The sequence below is a fragment of the Myxocyprinus asiaticus genome, chromosome 26 (assembly GCF_019703515.2).
Source record: "Myxocyprinus asiaticus isolate MX2 ecotype Aquarium Trade chromosome 26, UBuf_Myxa_2, whole genome shotgun sequence".
NCBI classification, from domain to species: domain Eukaryota; kingdom Metazoa; phylum Chordata; class Actinopteri; order Cypriniformes; family Catostomidae; genus Myxocyprinus; species Myxocyprinus asiaticus.
The window spans coordinates 40430780-40456740 of record NC_059369.1 but is presented as its reverse complement, the minus strand read 5'-3'; the positions used below and the strand labels follow the sequence as shown (position 1 = coordinate 40456740).

The following is a 25961-nucleotide window of genomic DNA, read 5'->3' as shown; positions in this document are numbered from 1 at the left end:
GAGCAGCTGCGTGTCTCACTCTCTCTCTTTGGTGTCCCCGGATCCTCCTTTTATCTCTCTCCTGCTGATTGGGCATCTCAGCACCGGGCGTGCATCCTCTTGGCCCGGCCACGCACTCCTTCTCTTCACACATGGCAAAAAGAGAAACAGCAGGTTTGAAAGGAGCATGCTGACGATTTTTTGTAAGTTTAAGCCATAACCCAAACCCCTAACCACAACCATAAAGTGTAATACAATACACAAACCCTAAACCTAACCATGGTTTTAAGAGGAAAATCACTGTTGTGTAGCCTACCACAGAAGAAAGAAAACAAGAGTAAAAAAAACATGGTCACAGACCTTTTCTTCATTAAAAGTGTTTGATAGGAGGTTAGAAAAACATTATGCATGTATTGTATCAATTTGAAATTGTGTTTGTTGATTGGTTATAGTGTGTATGTGAATAAAAGTATGATGCCATTCGTTATTGTACAGTTTCACCATGTTGTGCAAATTATTACGAATTGTCATGAGACTATTGGCGAAGAAGCAGTCTATAGCCTTTCAACCGACTACTGCAACCATGTACAGTAGATGAACATTCTAAACGGTTTGCTTAATCCTGTTGTTGAATAAGTTCACTTGATACCATCTAATGTTGCTTGATGCATTCAGAACTAGTTCCAGTTATTCAAAGGAACACTGAACCCATTTCCTAAAAATAGATATGACAGTAAATAAAACCCTTCTACTGAAATATGTGCTTACATTCACAGGAAATTCTGGGAAAACATTTTTCCAAAACACAAGATCATCTTGCAGTGTTATGATGTTGCCAAATTTTGAGAATTTCAAGCAAACCACTCAATTTATGTCAATGTTTTTTTATTACTTTATATAGTCAGCTGTTTTGATTCACCATGTTTATATTTCTATGGCCAAAATATCACAAACTAAATTGAAGATGTCTTAAATTCTAATCTCCAGATACATATCTGAAAACATACTTTTCATACATAAGGCTTTTTCCTACATAATCTATTAAGACCTTTGTTGCAGCATGAAATCCTTATTGTATGTGCAATGCAACATTGCGTTGGTTTTGTTTATGGATGTCTCAGAGTATTTACTGTTAAAGGATATTAGATTTCACCAAGTTCTCTCATGCCTGAAGAACTGCTGTAACTTGTTTCTCAGGATTACAAATGAGCAGAAATATTCCATGTTTGAACAGATCCCTTAAAATCAGACTGCACACTTGTAACGGCTGGAAGTGTCTACTGCATATTCAGCTGTGTAGGAGTGAAACGTTAAATTTTATGGTGTAAACAGAAGACAGTTGGCCTGTAGGGCAAAACCATGTACAAAAGAATCATTTGTAGACTGACAGATGACAGTTTACCAGTTAGATCAATGATTGAAGCCCCTCATGAAGTGCCTGATAGCAAACCCCATTCAAGCAAAATGTTTTGTGATATTATATTATATTATATTATTATGGTTTAACTTATATATATATATATATATATATATATATATATATATATATATATATATATATATATATATATATACACACACATTATTATTATTATTATTATTATTATTATTATTATTATTATTATTATCTTTCTTTTTTGACATTTTACAAATAGACTTTAAGATAGTATATGCGCACAAGAGCGAAGGAATGTTCCGGGTTCAATAGTAGTTAATGGATCAACAGCATTTGTAGCATAATGTCAAATTAACACAGAAAACTATTTCGGCTCTCACGAATACATCGCCCACTTATCAACTTCTTCCTTTCCGTCAATCATATAAGCCCACTGGACAGAACGCAGCATTGCGTAATTACTATTCATGAGCTGAGTCTCAGGGGCGGGGTTGTTCGCGCAGGGTGTCAATGACGCGGCGTTCTAAACATAAGAAGAGAGTCTCAGTCGCTTTATGAATCATGCGTGTAGAATAAGACGCAACTTCTCTTTTCTTCATTTTGCTGAAGAGTTTTCACTTTTATTTTAAGTTATTTGCTGTGGATCCGACGGGAAACTAATCCAAGAGTTAATGTAGAGGTAAGTTTGGGAAGAAATGTAACATTTTGAAATCAGACTTTATTGTTAACTATATTCAAAAACAGTTGCATGAACGTTGGATTGGATGCATCAGCTTTTTATTTGCAGTCTGAGTATGCATGGTAATGTACAAGCAAATATTACAGAGTCAAATTGACACTATCAGCTATGCTAGATTTGTTCTTATACATATGTATTCTGTTCTCTGTCCTAGTGTTACAAAAATGTAAAAGTAGAAATCTGATACAAAAACAGAAAAACATACAAGGAAAAGTTTACAGATAAGAATTACACAAAAACCTGTCATCTATTCAAAACCGGTTTTAAATTGTTTTAAAAAAAAATTTTTATGTTAAAACATTGAATATAAAAAGGGATAAAAAAAAATATTTTATTTAATTTAAAATAGAATAATGAGGTGTGAGACACTGAGCATGAATTTTATTTATTCATTAAGTTGTTTTCAGGCTATATTTGAATATATATCTGAATAATTTCTTGAACAACAAAGTCTTGCTAAAATTCTACCAACTACTCAACAGAAAAATTAGTTAAGCTAAAAGCTACACTTCAGAAAAAGTAGCAAGTTACACTGCAAGCTACATGCCAAAAGTAGCATGTTACATTTAAGCTTCTTAATTTTTTTCAACCGCAGATGCACAGAGCATACTGTCATAGACAAAGCACGTAAAAGACGTATTCACATGACGTTTATCAAAGCCATGGTACAGTATATTACAGTTTAGTGCAATACAGTATACAATACAGTAGGTGCAATACGTATGTGCACATAAAACAAACAAACATGTAAATTCTTATTTAGACATGCTACCTATACAAACCCATGTGTTCAACATGTAAAATCACTATTTTTACATTTGATTTTTCATATTTATACTACTACCTCTACAAACACACCTGTTCAATATGAAAAATCCCTATTTTTACATTTTATTTTTTATATTTATACTACTATCTCTACAAACCCATACCCATTTAAATGTAATTGCATTTGCACATTTCTGTATAAAAAGTGCGTACATACAGTATACTGTTCATCTTATCCTGTGTCTAGCTGTTGTATTTCTGGATGTTCTGGAAGCTATTTTGCTTATCAAATTAAGATGCCAAATTCCTTGTGTGTGTGTGTGTGTGTGTGTTTGTGTGTGTGTGAGAGAGAGAGAGAGAGAGAGAGAGAGAGCAAAAAAATGTGGGTAATAACAATGTGATTTCTAATGGTATCAGATGGTAATACCATGGTAATTTAATATACAACTATTTATGCACTATTCTGTAGTTGCATGGTGCTTCAAAGTACTTCAAAGTATACCATGTTACTACCATGGTAATTTGATATATGATTACCATATTCATATACTATTGTATTTACATGGTGCTTCAAGGTAATTAAAAAAAATATACCATGGTACTTCGCTATATTGCCACATTCATATACCATTGTATTAACATTGTGCTCCCAGGTAATGGTTTATGTCCAAAAAACATGGTAATGTCATAGTACTTTTTTAAGTGTTTTCGTGTAGGCTAATAAGTGTTTTGATACACTTTTGGTTGGAAAATATCTTTACCTGCAGAAGTCGTTCACAAGTTGCACATGTATTGAACTTAATAAAGACTTTCTTCATCACTGGCAAACGCCAGGTTGTATTTGCAGGTTTGGTATCCATTGATTGATTGTAGAGCCACTGAAACCAGCGTTATCTTTATTTGCCATGTTATAAAATATTCCATGAGTTTGTTGCCAAGTGAGAGCGTGCGCAAAATGATTCAGCAAGCTTTCTGAGTCATTCAGATTAAATTGCTATCCGATTCAGACCGCTTTCCTATCATGTGTGACCAATTCATTGTAAAGAACCAACTCAAATGAGCGATTCATTTGTGATCAGACATCTTTAGTTTTGATTCTGCGTTGCCACCCTCGTCCGTCTCAGAGCAAGCGTTGCCAACTTTGGCCATCCGGAGGAGGAGAAGAAAGGCTTCTATTCCCAAGTCTCTTCCCGTGTACATGAACACAGAGGTCATTTCCCAGTCTCTGCCCATGTTCACAATCACGAAGGTCATTCCCGAGTCTATGCCCACGACCACAGAGGCCGTTCCCGAGTCTCCGCCCATGCCCACGACCACAGAGGCCGTTCCCGAGTCTCCGCCCATGCCCACGACCACAGAGGTCGTTCCCGAGTCTCCGCCCATATACACGACCACGGAGGTCGTTTCCCAGTCTCTGCCCATGTTCACGACCACAGAGGTCGTTCCCAAGTCTCTTCCCATGTACACGACCACGGAGGTCGTTCCCCAGTCTCCGCCCATGCCCACGACCACGGAGTTCGTTCCCGAGTCTCTGCCAGTGTTCACGACCACAGAGGTCGTTCCCGAGTCTCTGCCAGTGTTCACGACCACAGAGGTCGTTCCCGAGTCTCTGCCAGTGTTCACGACCACAGAGGTCATTCCCGAGTCTCTGCCAGTGTTCACGACCACAGAGGTCGTTCCAGAGTCTCTGCCCATGCTCACGACCACAGAGGCCATACCCGAGTCTCTGTCCATGCTCACGACCACAGAGGCCGTCTCCGAGTCTCTGCCCATGCTCACAACCACAGAGGTCGTTCCTGAGTCTCTGCCCATGCTCACGATCACGGTCTGTCTCCGAGTCTCAGCCAGTGTTTACGACCACAGAGGTCGTTCCTGAGTCTCTGCCAGTGTTCACGACCACAGAGGTCGTTTCCTAGTCATCCAGAACTCTTTGTCTCGAGCCTCCCACGGCTCTGCCTTCCTTGGCTTCACCCCTTGTGCCTTCCCCGTTCCTGTTTCCTGTTAGTTTTGTAGTCCTTTGTAGTTTCATTTTATGATTGGTTTTCCCCTGATTGTTTCCCCAAGTGTTCCTTGTTCCCTTGTTTGCCCCTGTGTATTTAAGCCCTTGTTTTCCCTGTTTTCTTTGTCAGTCTTCGCATTTTTTGTTTGATGCTCTGTGCATGGTTCCCTGTGTTTTTGTTTTCTTTTATTCTGAGTTATTTGTTTATCTTTGTTTTATTAAAGCTGCATTTAGATCCTCATTCCTCACCTTCCTCGACACACCCATCATTGTATATCAAATCTGTATGGCAATAAAGCTATTATTATGTGTAACTGATGTGCTTTTGACAGTTGTTTACAGTAAAATCCAATGGTTGGTTTGGTTGACTGACTGACTGATTGGTTGGTTGATTGAATGAATGTCTCTTAAGATCCACACAACCTGCTGCTGTGCAGACAACCAAACCATTCAATGACAGCTGCTATTGTAAATTCAACACATTAAATTGGTCTAATAGTGTAATGGTGCAAAATGCAGTGTTGTAAATCATTGTGTGAAGTTTTATTCTGCCCTACATTTCTGATTGAATTTATGACCTGTGCTAAAGGGCAGTATTCCACTGTAAGTCAATGTTTGCTGTACGAATTCCTGGAAGTTAGTGATTCTTCAGTGAATGGCTTTCTTTTGTCTGCAAGGACAGCTCTGAAAGACAGATATGTCTTATTAGAAGAAATAAAATAATGATTTGGGTAGAACTGTTGGCATTGAAACCAAGGAGACATTCCAAGAGGTTGTTCAACCAGACCAGAATCTTCCATGGCTTAACTTTTTTTCAACATCCTTGTGCTGTTTTTTGACCTTCTTAAGTTCATAGCGATACCTAGTGGTGCCAATTGCAGCAAAGATAATTTTGTATTTAAAAGAGCTTCAAGAATCGTATAATTTCGGAATCTGTTTGGAAAACGTTCAGTGTCACAAGTTTCCTGTTCCTTTCACGAAGACGTCTTGCTGCATTTGGTGTGACTCCTTGGAGATTTCTTTTGGCCAACTTTTGATGGTCACCATGGTGACTACAGATGACAAGAAATCAGTTTTCATTCATTCATATCCCAGCTTAATATGCAGAGAGAACTATACTGTAATTAAGCCATTAATTGGTCGATTCCCCTGAAAAAAAAGGCTCTTTCAAAAAATTGCTCTGTTTTTTTGCAGTCTGACCAGCCTGACATAGCAACATATACGTAATCAACCTATGGTGTGAGTTTGGGGCAGGACTATCTGTTTTTTGACCAACAACAGAGGGGGGCAGTGTTTGAGAAACTTGTTTGAAATCAGTCATTATTTCCGACAAAAACTGCAATTCCGTTTGCCGCCTCTTGTGGCACAGAAATGACACACATTTCCTTTAAATAGAAAGTGTGCATATAAACAGAAGGCTAACTGCAAGAATTTCCTAGGGAACAGTCAGGTGAGGAAAGGGTGTTCTAGGAGGCAAAACATCCATGCTAATGATCCATTTCTTAGATGGCTATCAGTCAGCAGTCTGTTTGAGATTTGTGTAAGGCCTCGTGATGATAGGCATGCACTGTGGCTATATAAAGACTCCTACGGGTTCAGGTTGCTTCTCAGGAGGCATGACCACACATGCAGATGTGTAACACAGTGGAGTCAGAAGGCCTGAGACCACTAGTGAAAATGTATTTACTTAGTATTCTCACTCCAACACCTTATCCTTAAGAAATCATGCTAAATTGCTAATTTGGTACTAGAAAATCACTTGCCATTATATCAAACACAGTTGAAAGCTATTTGGTTTGTTAAATGAAGCTTAACATTGTCTTTGTGTTTGTTTTTGAGTTGCCACAGTATGCAATAGACTGGCATGTCTTAAGGTCAATATTAGGTCAAAAATGGCAAAAAAAGAAACAGCTTTCTCAGTCTAGAAACTTATCAGTCAATCACTGTTTTGAGGAATGAAGGCTATACAATGCCTGAAATTGCCAAAAAAACTGAAAATTTCATACAAATGTGTACACTACAGTCTTCAAAGACAAAGGATAACTGGCTCTAACAACTGAGCTTTTGTGGGATCAGTTAGAGTGTAAAGACAGCCACATCTATGGCAAGTGCTACAGGAAGTGTGGGGTGAAATGTCACCTGAGTATCTGGACAAACTGACAGCTAGAATGTCAAGAATCTGCAAAGCTGTCGTTGCTGCACGTGGAGGATTTTTTGATGAGAACTCTTTGAAGTATTTAAGAAGTTCTGAAAAAAAAAATTCAAATTGTAATAGAAATTTTCACGTTATTAATGTCCTGACTATACATTGTGTTCAGTTGAATGCCACTTTGGTGAATAAAAGTACCAATTTCTTTCCATAAGAGCAAAATCTGTACATTATTCCAAACTTTTGGCTGCCAGTGTGTGTGTGTGTGTGTGTGTGTGTGTGTGTGTGTGTGTATATATATATACACACACACATATAGGCATGTAACGAAACACAAATTTCACGATACGATACGAGCACCCACAAATGTTTCGCTCAAACTTATTCAAGTATTCGACATAAATGTCTTTTAAATCATAAATGCCACACAAGTGTCTGACATTGGCAAAAAAAAAAGCAGAGCTCTAAGTAACTTAACAGCACTGCATTTATTTTGTTTGATTATTGAGAAAAACACACATGAATTCAAAATTTTCATGTTTTTCTTAAGAAAATAAGTTTCTGTCTACACTCATCATTTATATTTGTATAGCATGTTTCACAATACACGGTTTCAAAGCAGCTTTTTAGAAAATCATGTCTTGTTGTTTGAAAGCCCCCAGTGAACAAGCTGAAGAAATTGTAGCAAGAAAAAACTCCTTTCAATGTTATTTAGTGGTGGAAAAAACAAAAAACGAGAGAGGAACCTGAGCACTGGTTTTACGATGTATGTACATAATCCAATATTATTTAGCGCCTTAAGCAAAAAATCGATCGGCACACGTCATTTTTTTTTTTTTTTTTTTTTTTTTTTTTTTTTACCTCTTTCCCTTTTCACTTTGCATGTAAACTTTACCGGTGTTATTACCGGCTTATAACGTGCGCAAGTGTTGTTCTCAAAGCTTTTTATATTTTGAAGTCAAAAGCAAATAATTATATATCTCATTTAATCGCGGGTTTTTTACGTAGTTGGTTTTTTGAATAAAGCTGTTTTTGATAGTTATGACTCATAAGTGAGCGTCTTGTTGTGCTTGTCACGCTGAGTGGCGGCAGAGAGAGGCGGCTGTTAAATTTACTGCTGCTGTTTCTGCCTCACAAATCTACCGATTCACGTGGTGATGTCAGCGTAAATAAAACGACATGTTTGATGTACTGTAGCACCAAGACATTGTTTGGCAAATTCAACAAGCTGTACCGCTACAGTACAATCTACTTGGAATTTGCCATCGATCTTCTGTGTGTTGCTCTGTTGTCCTGTGAGCGTTCAGCGCCGCCTCTCGCGGGAGGAGACTGTTTCACAGCTCAATATTGCGCTGATTGGTTTTAATTACACTATAATGTGTTTGTGTATTGTACGATACATGTGGTATTGTATTGTGAGCATTGTATACGATAGGATATATTTTTTTACACCTATATATATATATATACAGGTGCATCTCAATAAATTAGAATGTCGTGGAAAAGTTCATTTATTTTAGTAATTCAACTCAAATTGTGAAACTCGTGTATTAAATAAATTCAGTGCACACAGACTGAAGTAGTTTAAGTCTTTGGTTCTTTTAATTGTGATGATTTTGGCTCACATTTAACAAAAACCCACCAATTCACTATCTCAAAAAATTAGAATATGGTGACATGCCAATCAGCTAATCAACTCGAAACACCTGCAAAGTTTTCCTGAGCCTTCAAAATGGTCTCTCAGTTTGGTTCACTAGGCTACACAATCATGGGAAAGACTGCTGATCTGACAGTTGTCCAGAAGACAATCAATGACACCCTTCACAAGGAGGGTAAGCCACAAACATTCATTGCCAAAGAAGCTGGCTGTTCACAGAGTGCTGTATCCAAGCATGTTAACAGAAAGTTGAGTGGAAGGAAAAAGTGTGGAAGAAAAAGATGCACAACCAACCGAGAGAACCGCAGCCTTATGAGGATTGTCAAGCAAAATCGATTCAAGAATTTGGGTGAACTTCACAAGGAATGGACTGAGGCTGGTTTTCCTGAGCCTTCAAAATGGTCTCTCAGTTTGGTTCACTAGACTACACAATCATGGGAAAGACTGCTGATCTGACAGTTGTCCAGAAGACAATCAATGACACCCTTCACAAGGAGGGTAAGCCACAAACATTCATTGCCAAAGAAGCTGGCTGTTCACAGAGTGCTGTATCCAAGCATGTTAACAGAAAGTTGAGTGGAAGGAAAAAGTGTGGAAGAAAAAGATGCACAACCAACCGAGAGAACCGCAGCCTTATGAGGATTGTCAAGCAAAATCGATTCAAGAATTTGGGTGAACTTCACAAGGAATGGACTGAGGCTGGGGTCAAGGCATCAAGAGCCACCACACAGACGTGTCAAGGAATTTGGCTACAATTGTCGTATTCCTCTTGTTAAGCCACTCCTGAACCACAGACAACGTCAGAGGAGTCTTACCTGGGCAAAGGAGAAGAAGAACTGGACTGTTGCCCAGTGGTCCAAAGTTCTCTTTTCAGATGAGAGCAAGTTTTGTATTTCATTTGGAAACCAAGGTCCTAGAGTCTGGAGGAAGGGTGGAGAAGCTCATAGCCCAAGTTGCTTGAAGTCCAGTGTTAAGTTTCCACAGTCTGTGATGATTTGGGGTGCAATGTCATCTGCTGGTGTTGGTCCATTGTGTTTTTTGAAAACCAAAGTCACTGCACCCGTTTACCAAGTAATTTTGGAGCACTTCATGCTTCCTTCTGCTGACCAGCTTTTTAAAGATGCTGATTTCATTTTCCAGCAGGATTTGGCACCTGCCCACACTGCCAAAAGCACCAAAAGTTGGTTAAATGACCATGGTGTTGGTGTGCTTGACTGGCCAGCAAACTCACCAGACCTGAACCCCATAGAGAATCTATGGGGTATTGTCAAGAGGAAAATGAGAAACAAGAGACCAAAAAATGCAGATGAGCTGAAGGCCACTGTCAAAGAAACCTGGGCTTCCATACCACCTCAGCAGTGCCACAAACTGATCACCTCCATGCCACGCTGAATTGAGGCAGTAATTAAAGCAAAAGGAGCCCCTACCAAGTATTGAGTACATATACAGTAAATGAACATACTTTCCAGAAGGCCAACAATTCACTAAAAATGTTTTTTTTATTGGTCTTATGATGTATTCTAATTTTTTGAGAATAGTGAATTGGTGGGTTTTTGTTAAATGTGAGCCACAATCATCACAATTAAAAGAACCAAAGACTTAAACTACTTCAGTCTGTGTGCACTGAATTTATTTAATACACGAGTTTCACAATTTGAGTTGAATTACTGAAATAAATGAACTTTTCCATGACATTCTAATTTATTGAGATGCACCTATATATATATATATATATATATATATATATATATATATATATATATATATATATATATATATATATATATATATACCCAGGGACGTGCACAGACATTTTGGGGGGCAGGGGCTCAAGTGGAAAAAAGGGCACTTCTCATAATAATTAATTTAAAAAAATTTTTTTAAACAAAACGTTAAATATATTAAAACAACTCTGACTTCCTTACCAATTTATTTTAATTCCCTCACACTCACGCAATTGTTCCATACTCAACAGATTTCTACAAAATAATCAGTTCACACAGAGACCATGGTCTTCTTTAGTATTCACTAGATTTATTCACTAGAGCAGGCAACAGCAAAGGAATCAATGCCACAATGTGCATGTTTTCTATGCTACTAATTTCAAGTATATATTTAGAATAAATGAATGCACCAATGAGAGGGACATAGTTTCACTAATAATTAGTTTATTTTGCACAGGGCAATAAATCGTTTTAATTCTTTTGGTGTTATTTGAATACATAACACTTCAAAATCAACAAAAATCTTCACACTCAACTGAAAAAGGCTGTTGCTGCTATTTTGTTAATTTTACAGGAAAAAAACAATGAAAAAACACTGCAAAAAATGATTGACAAAATACAAAAATACAGCAACTTAACTGAAATTATTACAAAAAAAAAAAAGGTCTTGAACTTTAAATAAAATCTGTTACTTCCATTCCTTCCATTCCCTTGTTGTCTCTCCTTGCTCCCTCTATCAGCATACAACAAACTAATAGAATGGATAGTTATTAGATGAGGAGCCTACGATCAAAATTATGAAGTTACTGTTTAAGGCAGGACACTTTTTTCATGTAGTGGTCAATTTTGAGATTTTGGTCTATTTTGCTTCCATGTCTTCTTTTACTCTAATGGAAAGAAAACTTCCAAAATACACATTTAGATGGTGTTTGTTTTAAGCCTATTACCCTCCGTCTGTTTGCATCTGTAGATTTCTTCTAAATTAACCAAAACAAGCTAATCTGCATATTTAAACATAACATTTCAGGGGAAAAGACTCTTGATGTAAGTCATTAACTGGGAAGTTCTGTGGTGATATGCTTTAGCTATTTTGTTTATCTTATTCACCTGCAGTGCCTTGTCAAATGTATGCAAAGTATCGCATTTTAATTAGTTAACGCCTAATTTGCATATCAATGTGGCGATTGTGATGACGTTATTAGACACAAATTTTACTGTATTCACCTGTAGTGTCTCCATTAAGCACAGTACATTAGCCTGTATGGCCATGATATGTTGCCTAAGCTAAACTTTAGCTAACTTATTACATTAGCTAGTAGCTCATGAGTCATGCATGTTAGCAAGACACAAGTTAACTATATTTGCCTTTTGGCTTTTGGCTAATTAGCTGTAAAGTCGAGGCACTGGTTGCTTAGTCTTTTGTTCATCACCACTCACCTCCACACAAGCACAGAAAAACACAACTGTGATAGGAGCTGGGAGGGGCTGCTGCTTGCCTGTCTGCCTGTCTGTGTGTCTGATGTGCCGATGTGTGGTGCACTGCTGCGCGGAGGGAGGGAGAGAGAGAGAGAGAGAGAGAGAGAGAGAGAGAGAGAGAGAGAGAGAGAGAAAGAAAGAGAGAGAGAGAGAGGGAGGGAGGGCATCGGAACTTGACAAAGTCTCATCTCCCAAACTGATATTTTGATTTTCTATTCAATAAATATATTTGTTTGACAGGGAAGCTGTGCGCAAACAGGAATATATATATATATATATATATATATATATATATATATATATATATATATATATATATATATTCATTTATTAAAAAAAAAAAGAAAAAGAAAAAAGAAAAAAGCACCCTAGAAAAAAGGGCACTTTCTCTCAAGGAACAAAAAGGGCAGATGCTCAAGCCCCCTTTGATATCTATGTGTGCACGTGCCTGTATATACATATCAGCCACAACATTAAAACCACCTGCCTAATATTGTGTAGGTCCCCCTAGTGCCACCAAAACAGTGCTAACTGCTATTCTTCTCACCACAATTGTACAGAGCGGTTATCTGAGTTACGTAGACTTTGTCAGTTCGAACCAGTCTGACCATTGTCTGTTGACCTCTCTCATCAACAAGACATTTCCGTCCACAGAACTGCCGCTCACTGGATGTTTTTTGTTTTTGGCACCATTCGGAGTAAATTCTAGAGACTGTTGTGTGTGAAAATCCCAGGACATCAGCAGTTACAGAAATACTCAAACCAGCCCATCTGGCACCAACAATCATCCATGTGATTATCTAATCAGCCAATTGTGTGGTAGCAGTGAAGTGCATAAAATCATGCAAATATGGGTCAGGAGCTTCAGTTAATGTTCACATCAACCATCAGAATGGGGAAATGTTTTTTATCTGATTTGAACCGTGGCATGATTGTTGGTGCCAGATCATGTGACCGTACCCTCCCTAGCAACCAGGCCAATTTGGTTGCTTAGGAAACCTGGCTAGAGTCACTCAGCATGCCCTGGATTCGAACTCACGACTCCAGAGTTGGTAGTCAGCGTCTTTACTTGCTGAGCTACCCAGGCCCCCATTTACAGACATATTGAATAAAATTCAGAGCAAAACATTAACACATGTTATATTTGTACATAACATAACTTTATTTTAGATGGAAGGTCAAATAAAGTGGCCGGTATAACTCTGCAGCAAATCAAAATAAAAGAAACGGGTGTCAAACGAGTTGTACACGTTCAACCGGTGTAAAAACAAAGATTTTTCACAGACAAGGTAATTTGGTTACTTCTAGGACTTCAAAACTTGTAAGTGCTTATTTGAATACCAAACACAATGGGCATTATAACTAATGGTGGTATCTTTTTGAGAAAGTAACCTTTATCGTTACAAAGCTACTTGTCAAAAATGACATGCAGATCTTTATTGTCAAATGATGAATGTTTGAAAAAATTATTCTAAACTGCTAAAAATTGTTTTGTGCTCACCTGGTTCAGTCGAAAAGAGATTGCTTTGCTTCTGCTCCTCGCAAGGCTGAAGTGACGAGGAGTCGAGTTCAGGCTCAACGTTCAGGTTGCCAGGTGCATTCACATACAGTTCTACTTTTTATGTGATTGTATAAGTCCAATGCAAAGTGACATCTCCAGGGTTTCGTCTTTTTGATAATAGATCACTGAAAGGAATTTGTCTTGGTGACAGGAGCTTCCAGTGTACAACAATACAAAAACAATACAAAAACAGCAGCAAGACATAGATAATAATAAAAAATCAAAATAATTATACACATACATACATACACACACAGACACACACATACATACTTACACACACGTAGTGCAATCTAATACAAATCTGTTATCTGTTATGTACAGTGCAAATGTTTTTTGGTTTTTTTTCTTTCAGAGGAATGAAATGGCAGAAGAGGTAGGATGTGTTGGATAAATATAAGAAAGACTAAACTGTGTATTGCACATAGTTATTGCTCAATGGGGCAGTTTAACTGTTCATGAGATGGATAGCCTGAGGGAAAAAACTGTTCCTGTGCCTGACGGTTCTGGTGCTCAGAGTTCTGAAGCGTCGGCCAGAAGGCAACAGTTCAAAAAGGTAAAGGGCAGGGTGAGTGGGGTCCAGAGTGATTTTTCCAGCCTTTTTCCTCACTCTGGAAGTGTATAGTTCTTGAAGGAAGGGCAGGGGGCAACCAGTAATCCTCTCAGCATTCTGAAGTCCTTTATAGTCGTCTGATGTCTGATTTCGTAGCTGAACCAAACTAGACAGTTTGTTATTACTGTAAAAACAACAAAATTGACAGCAACATACTGTAAACAGTTGGAAATACAGTAATAATACTGTCAAAACAACAAATATAATTTACAGTGCACACTTGGCAAACCTGTAGATTTGTGACGTATGGTCCGGTTCCAATCTGCTTGGCAGTGAAGTGTCCATCAGTTGAACCGTACGGAAACATTCATTTTGAAGGGCCCTTTGGAGCAGCTATTTATGAGCATTTCGGTTTGGAACGACCCTTCAACATTGGGCCACGATCATTCTCCCTTCGGAGTGCCCTTCTGAGGCTGACTGATCCTGTTTGGAACGCAGGGTGAATCTACTATAAACGTGACAGTCAACAATTTTATTCTTGGCTGTGACCTCTAACAAAAGCTCATATGAATCTTGGGTAGGGTAGAAGAGTGCCACTTTCTCAGACACTTCAGTCATTCTTGGTCTATTACCAAGCACCACAGAGTGTTTACACAGAAAGTATTCTGACTTCGGAACAAAATACACACATCGCCTTTAATTAACATAACTACATTGTTCAAACATTATGTGAATGCGTTAAAGATATTCCAATTTTCCAAAACTCAGTGTACTGACTCAACTGTACCTGAGGCTGGTTGTACCTGTCTGGACAAATCCAGAATGTTGTCTCCATTCCAGCTGTCTCGGTGATGTAGAATATCAAGCCAGATAAGGATCTGTTCTGTTGGTCAGAACTGGAGTGGGGTAGACTGATGATTAAGGCTCTTACCAAGAGTTGCTCAAGGCAAATTGTCTGGATAAAAAGCATTTGCTAAATACCTACAAGTGTTAGTGTTGCTTAGACACAACACACATGGGCTCAGACCTGGAGACACTCTAGTGAAATAAAATGTCTAATTTCTGTTGTGCAACGCTCTGATAATAACTTCAGACACAGTGATTAAAGAGAAGAAATAACAATTTAGGGAAAGTCTTGAGGTGACCACTACGGGCATGCTTTCACTAATCATAGTTTAGATAAGCCGCTAAAGACAAGGTATTAAGCAATAAAGCCACTTTAACTGATTGCATTACCTGCAATAGCATGTATTGTTTGCATAACTGGAAATTACTGCTTTGTTATGTCTTATTGGTAGCAAAGATTACACCATGTGGACAAATACAGACAAAGAAAACCTTTAATTCTGCCTCTATTTCAAATGTATTTATCCAGTAGTGTAATGGTGAACAACAGCATGTTGTAATCTGTATCTCCATGGCTGAACAAAATTCAGTTTCAGAATAGGCACATACCTTAAAGCCTTGGTTACAAAAACAATGCTTGGCATGTTTTCACATGTTTTTAACAAATTATGTGGAAAGTTGTCACAATGGGAACCTGTCATTAAAATTCTTATTACAGGCTGTTAAAGTGTTGTTTTTCTTGATCTCACAATAAAATCAGAAACAGTAGGTTGACTTTTCTTTAGCTTAAATCACTCTGTGCTTACTGAAATTCGAATCACTGCCCCCAGTAGCCAAAGCAGAACCTGTTGTTGGGCGCATGGGCACGTTTGAGCTCCATTTTTCATGTTTAATGTCAAAGGTGAGTTGTTTTCAATTGTACAGACTGTTATACAGTGAAGATGAATGCATATTTTATAAACTGTACCCCCAAGCCAAACCCCAAATCTAAACCTAACCATTAGTGGAGTAAAAATTTTCTGTTAGAGGGAAAATGCATTCTCTAAATTGCTCTCATCACTCAATATGTGATAGCAATTACTTGCTGGTTTCAACACGGTATCCGAACTCTGGTTACCCACGTTACTGATGCAATACACTTCCGGTCATGCCTCAGGGGAAGGTAAACATGCTGGAGCTGATGCAAACATGTCTGATAGGAGATGGTGCTTTTCATTGAGTAAATAAAGAAAATACAGAAACTGAAATATGGTTCAGGCTAATGTTAAATGAAAACACAAACAGGGCATTAGCCTACCCACATGCCTCAACACATACTTAATACTTACTTATATCATTCATAGCATTTTATGCATTTAAGTACTTGCTTAAATCACTCAAAGCATTTTATGCATTTCTAACCAGGCTTTAAGCATAACAGTTTAAACAATAAAATTCTCATTACACATATTTTCACATATAACACGTATTACACTTATTCACTAAACTGGAAAACACTCTGGGCTATAAATCATTAAATAAGATATGATTAATACTAAATTTACATACCCAGTTCTTACATGTGCAGAAAATGTGGTCAAACTCCACACATGCAATCCATATGCATCCTTCAAAAATGATCCATAACAAGCACTAAATTGTAACATTCAACTATTCTGAACACATATTTAATGCAATGTTTGAGCATTTTGTGTAAAATTGTATATTTACCCAAATAATTCTCAACCGATGAACAAAACCGGGAGCTCTCTTGCCCAACGTATGTTCTCACATTTCTAACACGAGAGAGTGCTGGAAAGCAGGTGTGGCAAAATTCCGGTGTCGCAAAACTCTGGTTTTTAAAAGGGCCACATCCAATTTATGACTAGAGCTAAATTACATTAAATTTCTCCACTTGGCTACATTATGTTGGTGTGAAACCACCACAGGGCCACTGCTAGAGAAAACAAGCATTTGTGCAATTGGACTTTTGACTCAAAAACTTATTGTAACTTCCTCATGTGTCATCTCAGTCCCGATTTTTCCTACAGTGTGTAAAGTTTTGATTTCAACCTGATCTCATAGAATCACGTTACTATACAACATTTTTTTTGCTAAATTATTTTTGCATGGCTCATGGTATGAATCCTGATTAAATAAATACTCAAGGCCCAATAACAATGACTTTTATTCACTTTTGCACAAACACTTTTCACCCTATTCCTCACACAATGCTATCTTGCGACATCTAAACACTTTTACTGTAGTGCATGACTTTTAAGTTTATATGTTTTAACCTTTGCATTACATTACTTGTTCAAACATGATTAAATTGTGCAGTAGCTCAACTGATAGAGCGTTGCACTTGCGATGCAAAGTACCGGGTACAAGTCCTGAAGCATGTGTGAGTTGATATGTGAGTCAAAAATGTCAAAGAAGAACCATAAAATGACAGGGTTGCTTCAGCAATTTAATTTTTTCATCTCACATTTGCTTTTGCAGTTAGGTTAAGGTTTCAGGTTTAGGGTAGGGAGGAAGGTTTTGTCGATTTAAAACTACATAAAGCATTAACCTTCAAAACACCATCTGTTTGAGAGAAAATTTTACTTGCTAGGAATATTTCACCTTTGAACTGCTGCGATAAGTGTAATGAACTACACAATATCATCTTGCAAATGATGGAGGAGCCGTTCCGTCCGCCAGGGGTCAGAGGACTTGCTGCCGTCTGCCAGGGGAGGGGCCATTCTGTCTGCCAGGAATCCGAGGACTCGCTGCTGTCCGCCCGGGGAGGAGGAGTGGCTGAGGACCAGGCGACAGCATGTCCGGGGGACCGGCGAGCAAGTAATTCTCTCTCTCTCTGTGTCTCTCCTCTCGCCCTTTCTTTCTCCCCTCTCCCTCCTCTCGTCTCTCCCCAGGTTCCCAGGAGGCGGGGTGGACCATCTGCTGGCGGAATGGCCGGAAGGGCAGAGTCTCCCCTCCAAAGATGGGGTGGGGGGGGGGGGGGAGTAGGCCAGTCCGGATGCCGCCCCAGCCTGAATCGGGCGGGGGAGGAGTGTGACGAGGAGGAGGGTGTGGCCGGGCCGTGAGGGTGTACGGCCAAGCGCTGAGTCAACTAATCAGCGGGAGAGAGAGATAAAGGGCAGCCGGAGACGGCAGTTCGGGAGAGAGAGAGACACACGCGGCCGCTTTGTGTATGTGTGTGCGTCTATGTGTTTTATGTTGTTTTAAGTTGAGTTTATGTCATTAAAGTTTACATTGACTGTTCTGCCGGTTCCCGCCTCCTCCCTTACCCGTTACACACAATCTTCATGATTTAGATTATGGTCTGTTGAGAGAACTTTGAAAAGCATATTAAAATGAAAGTCTGTTTGGAATACAGATCCCATTACATTTACTGAAGCATCTATGAATGGCTTTTGTACTCAACATTTGTGTAATAGGCATGGACAGGTGTCTCATTTTGAAAAATTGGACATTTTGGCATTAAAGATAAGGAAACAGCAGTCAAGGACTGCTATGTCACACTAGACTAGAGTCTTTGATGGCATCCTTTAATTGCTGTTCTAGTGAATGCTTTGCTTTCTTTGATAGTAAGAATAGAGCACTTCATTTTAATATGAACTGACTCAGATGGAGAACTGAAAAGAGAAAAAGAGGAATTTCAATTCATTCTTTTCCTGTGTCTTGAGCAAGCTTCTGTCACATGATCAGTTTGGCTCTGATATCTATTGAAAGTGCTATGAAAGCTCAGTTTTATTTAACCCAGTTTCCATTGTGAACTACGTTTGCCATTTACAAAACATACTGTATATTTAATTTTTCTGGAAAACAAAATCAATAAAAATTTCTGGAGTTGTAAGTCAGATTGTTTATTATGTTTCCAGGAGTGTTGGTTATTCTTGTTTTTGAGATGTTATAGACATTATAACTGATTTTCTATAAAATAATTATTAAATATAATTAAAATATCTGAATAAATAATTCTTATTCAAAGTAATGGGCAGCATCAGCCAATCACTGCCAACCAATCAAATTTAGCATTATAAAATTCTGAATCAATGTATCGATTATAATTGTCTCATGTATGCCAAACATGTTGAGTGGTCCAAACATCATCTTCAGACTAAAACTGAACTTTTGGTCGGATTTTAGTTGTGAATGCACTTCGCTGCATAGAGAGCTAAAGGATGCTCCCTTGCTCCCTATTTAGTGAATTAATTAACCTCCAGTGTGCTGTCTGTCTGCACTGGTCTCAGAAAAGTTTGAAAATGCACCTTATTTTCATCCTAACTCCTTATAAAGCCTCTGAAAGCAACATTTTCCAGTTTTCGGATAAATCCACTGATTCTCAACGTGAAAATGAACTGTAAATATACAGGAATGCATTTACTAATGTTAATGAGTTGAACCATATTGAACAGTGATAATAAAATAAAATATAACCAAAATTATATTAAAATGAAGTGAAATGACCCACAGATGTGTTAATGTTGAAAGTTATTTAAAACAACTAATATGTTTTTTTTTTACTTTTGAGGGAAAAAATGTGGACATCATGTTTGTCAGCGTTCTGATGCACAAAAAATGAATGGATATTTTAAGGCGGCATATCAAACAAAACTTGAGATGTTGTGCTTTACAATCAAACAGGTTTCAATGAAAAAACTTACCAGAGGCACTTTTGTTCATGCTGTGCCCGTAGAATTGCTTCATGGAAATCGACTTCATGCTGTTGTGTCACGTGACTCTGTGCACCAAACGTTTAACCCCTAAATGACAGTGTAGAGTGTTGCAAACTTTATTCAGTTGGCTTAAATTTATTTAATGTATGCGTTGCGTAATTGCAAAGCCAAAATACAATGTTCACACATGTGGAAGTGAGATCACACGATGTTAAGATACCTGGTCAGTGTAAATAATGTCTCATTTGAGCTTTTTCTGTGAATAAGCATGTTACTAGCCTTCATTTTACCATTAACAGGACCATTTCAGTACATTATAGCTACAAAATGATGGCCAAGAACAGAACATGTAAACAAGGAAATGCCTCCTCATGTTGAATCAGTGCTCAATCAGATACCCTGTGTGGCCACAGTAGGCTACTTCTTGTTTAAAGGAAACATTTATTAAACATTGACACAATCTGTGCATGTCATTGTTACTGTTTCTGCATCTGACAAAAAAGCCCATAGCTGGTATGCATTTATTGAATTCATTTTTAAGGGTTTTGAATTGTAAGCAAGTTTCTAAATGATCTCGACCACGACCTATCATCGGTTCTCACATATGTCTGTTAAGTGTCCCACGTTCTGTTTGTCCTTGCGACTAAGACCCCTAACTCCTCCTGACATGACAGTGTCCTCACACACAAACACGCACTCCACCGCTGGTCAGGTGATGCTTTCCTGTCCCATATTGTCATAACTGCAGCTGCACAACTGCACAACAGTTGATGACAAGTACAAACAGAATTTAATTTTTTACTTCCTTTATCTTGGCCACTTTATTGGATATTTTTGGACTGTATTCTTACTATTTCTGCAGTATACAGTATGTAAACCATAACCACACAATTTACTATGGTTTTTACTGCAGTAATCATATTTTAAACATTTGTTCTAAAACAATAATATTAATACAAGAAACCAAATCATAATAACTCAAAACAAAAAAACTAAGAAAAGTTTTACTGTAGTAACACCATGGTTAAATTATGGTTCAAATACGGTCTTTAAAATTAACCATTGTGTTACATTGTTTTTAAAACTATGGTTCCTACCAAAAAAAAAAAAAAAACAACAACAAAAAATGTATTAATGTAATTAACTATAGTTTCACTATAGTAAAGCTGCAGTAAACATGACTGAAGTAACCATGTTGCTGTTTTTTTTTTTTTTTTTTGTAGGAACCATAGTTTTAAAAACCATATAGTAACACAGTGGTTAATTTGTAGTAACACAGTTTATGTTTTTTGGAATTATTATAATTTTTTATTACCATAGTTTTGGTTTTTCTATGGTTTTACTACAAATAGTATGGTAAAAATGTGATTATTGTAGTAAAACCATGGTCAATTTTGTGGTTGGTGTGGTTTTACTACAAATACCATAGTTGAACTGTGGTTACTGTAGTAGAACCATGGTTTTCATAAGGGATGGATAAAGCTATTGCGAGGGAACTCAAAATAATTGGGAAGAAATGCAAAATCAAGGGTTTCCAAAAATCTTCACTCTTAACTGTAATGGCAATGAAATAATAATGCTAAAACGTTATCCATATATCTGTTTACACTCCTATATTCATACATTATTGGTTTTATCTTCTGTTTTTCAGAATGTGAGGCAGTCTCTGTTAAGATGACATCTCTTAACATTTCCACCTCCATTCTGCCTTCCTGCACCTACAAGGAGGACTTCAAACGTTACCTCCTCCCGTCTATCTACAGCTTGGTCTTCATTATCGGGCTGCCTCTCAACTTCATCATCATCTTGAGAATCTGGAGCTCCCGTCACACATTGACGCGCAGCCAGATCTACATGCTCAACCTTGCTGTGGCTGACTTCCTCTATGTCTGCTCACTTCCTCTTCTCATATATAACTACGCCAGCTGGGACTACTGGCCGTTTGGCGACTTCACCTGCCGCATGGTTCGCTTTCAGTTCTACAGCAACCTACACGGAAGCATCTTTTTCCTCACCTGCATCAGCTTCCAACGCTACCTTGGGATCTGCCATCCGCTCACACCGTGGCCCAAACGAGGTGGACGCAGGCTGACGTGGATGATCTGCGCTGGCGTATGGGTGGCTGTTGTGGTGCTCTGCGCCCCAACGTTTGAGTTCGCCTCAACCGGATTCCAACGCAACCGTACGGTGTGCTACGACCTCAGCATTCCCAATCGTGCACCTGAGTACTTCCCCTACGGCATCGCCTTGACCTGCATGGGTTTCATTCTGCCATTCCTGGTGATCATGGTGCTGTACTGTAAAATGGCAAGGGTTCTTTGCCAGACTGGCGAAGCCAGAGGAGACTCTGCCGCGGAGAAGAAGAATAGAGCCTTTAAGATGATTATAATCGTAATGCTGGTGTTCGCCATCAGCTTTTTGCCATTCCATGTGACAAAGACGCTCTACCTATTGGTCAGGACTCTCCCTACAGCTCCTTGTGAACTGAGGAACCTCTTGTCGGTGGTCTACAAAAGCACGAGACCCTTTGCCAGTATGAACAGTGTGCTAGATCCCATTCTGTTCTACTTCACCCAACCCCGATACAGACGCAGTACGAAGGGTTTGCTGCTCAAGATCACCTCCATTAAAGACAAGAGTTCCAAAGTGTGATTGAACCAAACATTTGTGGGTGGATCTAAAATGATATGAAAAACACTTAGTGGGTGGAAGGGATGTCAAAAGTACCAGTACTTTAGCACCAAGTCCATACTAAATACCAGTTAGTACCATGTTCTGCCCTTTGCACTTTCTGACTGATAGATGGCTGCTTTGCACATGCACATTTATGCACCAAGCAGCTGTGTTCGTTAAAGGACAAATTCACATCTTAGTCCTTTTTTTTTCTTTTAAAGATGCACTCAATAATTTTTTCCTCATTAAAAAACTCCCAAAGACATGGATTGTAATTGTGCAATATATGTAGGAAATCATGACCACTCACATTAAAATTAAGACTCAAGTCATATCAGTAACTTTATAAAAGCTGTTTTATTCTACATGGAGAGGGTCCGCACATGGGGACTGCCATATTAGAATCACATGACCAGCCGAATACTACTCGCTTAATCTCAGTAACCGTCCTGTTATTTGACACTTTCACTCATTGATTAAATTAATCATGGTTGACTGTGAATACTACATTTCTACAATGGCATCTGAAACTGAAAACTATTGATTTTAAATGATGCTGCATTCAAGCCACTAGGTGTCAGTGTAAGTCCAAGATGACACAAAGACAAAAGTTACTGAGTGCAACTTTAAATAAAGTAGTGTGTTTAATAGCATGTTCATTTTTGCTTTGGTATTGAAACCGGTATCGAAAATTGTGAAAGTTTACTTGTAATGGTACTGACCACTGAAATGTTAGTATTGTAACAACACATATAACAAATCATATGTTATATGTTATTCTACAATATTCCATTGGTGCTCTGTGTACAAAGTGACATAAAACTATGAAGCAGGTAGTAGCCTTCTACCTGTACTATGAAGGTTGGACATAATTGTTGAAGGATGTACAACTTAAAACAGATTGTGGTTTTATTAAATGATTCAATGTTTTCATTACACATAAGCAATTTTGGGGAGTAGTTAGCCTAACTAAATGTAGCAACACTGCTAACCTAATTTGGGGCGAATTCTAATTGAATGTGGTCATCCCTATACCCTACTCACTCTGAAGGGCAGAGCCCTGGATATGGGTACTCTGAAGCGAGCATGGCAGTACTGAATGAATGTACCTTTCGCTAACAGTCTTCGTTAAAAATTAATTCTCTTGCTTAAGTAAATATTATTTATGATTATTTGTTATGTTTACAATGAGTCATAATGTAACAATCCTAAAGTAGAAAATCTTGTCAAATTTATTTGCTAATTTGAGTAAACTTCACAGGTAAATAAAATAAGTAAATTTTACTTAATTTTTTGCAGCAGGCTTGAATGATTAGTGAGCTTGCCTGGTTTCACAGATTTTTTTAATTTTTTTTATCACGTTTGGTAACTTCAGATTCATGAAAAAAAATTAGATTCATGATCAAAACATTATTTGTTGCTTGGTACCGTCATCATATTTTGTGCACTAAATGTTGAGGTCTGCGCAGCTCTGTATCTTGTTTCTATGTGGAAGGTTTTCTAGCTTCCCTGTGGAAGGCTTCTGTATTTATAAGTGTTAAGTGTTTATAAAGAAAGATCAATATGTGAAATGTTCTCATAAAATGGTCATTAACTGTAAGTTTTAAGTACCATGTTTATCAGATTTGCAAGTTAAGATTACTGTATTGACTGAAATATTTAGTTAAATTTACTCACTGACTTTAATCAATATTATGTCAAGGAGTTATGTAAGTACTTAATTTTATACCATTGAAATTTAGGCTACTTAGAAAAACTGTGTGCACAAACTTGCAAAATAAAATTAAGTAAATCTAACTAGTACATTTTTCAGTGTTCGAGAGACGTCCCCTTCTCGCAGTGCCCTTCAGGGGCGCAAAAATGCCTTTTGGAATTCACCCTACATTTTTCAGGAACTTTAAAGTAGTTCAGCTACTTTCACAATAGTGTAGTTTTTCCAATAACTGTAATTCATTTTAGTGAGTCGGTTCTTTCAGACGGTTCAAGTAAATGAACTAAATGATTCACTTGCGCCCAACGCATCTTTAAAGGGACTTTGCTACAGTTTCAAAGCAGCTTCTCCAACACTGCACAAAAAGCATTTGTGACAGTTTAAAGGTGTAGTTTACCCAAAAAGAATATATATTTTATTTTTAAAATATTTTCAGCATTCATTCACCCTCATGTTGTTCCAAACCTGTACGAAAGTGAATTGTATCTTAGACTGTCAGTAGATGTGTTGCACTTATAGGTGAAATCAACCTCCAAATTGCTTACTCATATATGACCATGCATTGAGAATTTTAACATCGAAAATAATACACATCAGCTTTAACAGTATTTGTTTCTGCAATAGAAAATTGTATGGCTGACTGGAAATGATTTGAACGCAAACAATAGCACCATCTGTGTAACATACTACATCTGCAGCACATTATCTGAATGATTATGTGTGATGGCTTACTGACACGTTGGACAACTGTACATCCTGTATTTGACTTGATGTCTTGTCCAACAAGAAACTTATCTAATGTTATCGACAACATGTGTATAATTCTTGATTGAGGATCAAAGCTTACAAAGAAACACAGTTTGCAAGGCCTGTTTCTTTATCCTGTCATTCTATTTTGATGTGTGTTTTTTTATGAACAGGGCAATTTAATTGCAGTTGTAGATGTCATTTGGATTGTAATATATTTTTATTTGATGGCACGCTTCAAAATGGCAGAAAACTACAATGACTGTATCAATACAAACAAGAAAAAGCATCAACACTCTTTTCCATGAACAGTTGAACACTTTCAATTATACAACACTGTGATTTTACTTCAAAACAAAGGCAGCAGTCATTTTAGTCAGTATTATGTTTGTGCAATTTTTAAATATCTTTATACAAATTACTGTATTTTGCTTTTATATTTTAAGGGTGGAGAGCAACCCTTTTCTTTTACTGTGAATGAACGTCTTTTTAACTGAATTGTTTTGATGCATAATATAATATGAACGTTGCAAAGTCTATCAAGACCATGTTCCGGTCACATTACACCCTACATAAAAAAATTTAATAAAATACAATAATAATAATAATAAAATGAAATGTTTAATTTTGCATAAAGGAAATAAAGCCTTTAGTTTTCATTTAATATTTATTGCATTGTGACATTATTTTCTTGACAGTTAAGCATATTTCCCCTCAAATTCTTTTTACGCAATAATAATAACAGGTATAATGTCATTTTCATTTCTGTAATGAGAGAGAAAAACAATTCATGCATATTCATTCATAATGGTATTTTTATCATGTATACGTATGTAAATGTATTTTATTTATTAATTTATTAATTATATTTAAAAATAGATATTGAAAGAAAAAATGAAAAGTAAAACATCTAAAAGCAATGCGTACACGCTGACAGTAGGTGGCAGATTTTACCATGGCAGCAACAGTGGTAGTTATGGTCAAAGCATTATTTAAGCTTTTATCATTTACAGAGTAAAAGCATTTAGACTAATAAAATGTTTCAAGAAGAACATATAAACAACCTATGATATAAAATAGCTATATATCTGATATCTATTTTAGATAATTAAGAAAACATGATTAGCCATTACACTTACTGTAAGATCATTCCAGTTGTGTCTATATTGTGGTTTGTCTGTACAAGACCTTTTGTGCATACTGGTTATTAAATACAAAAGTTACTGTCTGGATTACAGTCACTGTGCAAATATAATGTCTTGCAATGAATGTTTGCTTATGTCTTTGGTATATAGGCCTACAAATTAACCTCTAGATATAAA

General features: G+C 37.4%; 2 protein-coding genes across 6 annotated transcripts; one reads left to right on the top strand and one right to left on the bottom strand.

Moving 5' to 3' along the window:
- Positions 1-24: 24 nt before the first annotated feature.
- Positions 25-5428, bottom strand: LOC127416933 (uncharacterized transmembrane protein DDB_G0289901-like). The gene is made up of 2 exons (XM_051656540.1): positions 3644-5428; positions 25-123 (listed from the first exon to the last, which is right to left on the bottom strand). The coding sequence occupies exon 1, from the start codon at positions 4692-4694 to the stop codon at positions 3948-3950; it is 747 nt and encodes a 248-aa protein (XP_051512500.1). The 5' UTR covers positions 4695-5428; the 3' UTR covers positions 25-123; positions 3644-3947.
- Positions 1916-24520, top strand: LOC127416924 (P2Y purinoceptor 3-like). 5 transcript variants are annotated; one of them, XM_051656528.1, is made up of 3 exons: positions 1918-2054; positions 17511-18017; positions 21160-24520. In XM_051656528.1, exon 3 carries the CDS (start codon positions 21183-21185, stop codon positions 22158-22160), a length of 978 nt encoding a protein of 325 aa, XP_051512488.1. In that variant the 5' UTR covers positions 1918-2054; positions 17511-18017; positions 21160-21182; the 3' UTR covers positions 22161-24520. The 5 variants fall into 5 exon arrangements, with proteins under 5 accessions (XP_051512485.1, XP_051512488.1, XP_051512487.1 ...); XM_051656527.1 differs by having other exon boundaries at positions 1922-2054; positions 17530-18017; XM_051656526.1 differs by having other exon boundaries at positions 1933-2054; positions 17441-18017.
- The last annotated feature ends 1441 nt before the right edge of the window (positions 24521-25961 follow it).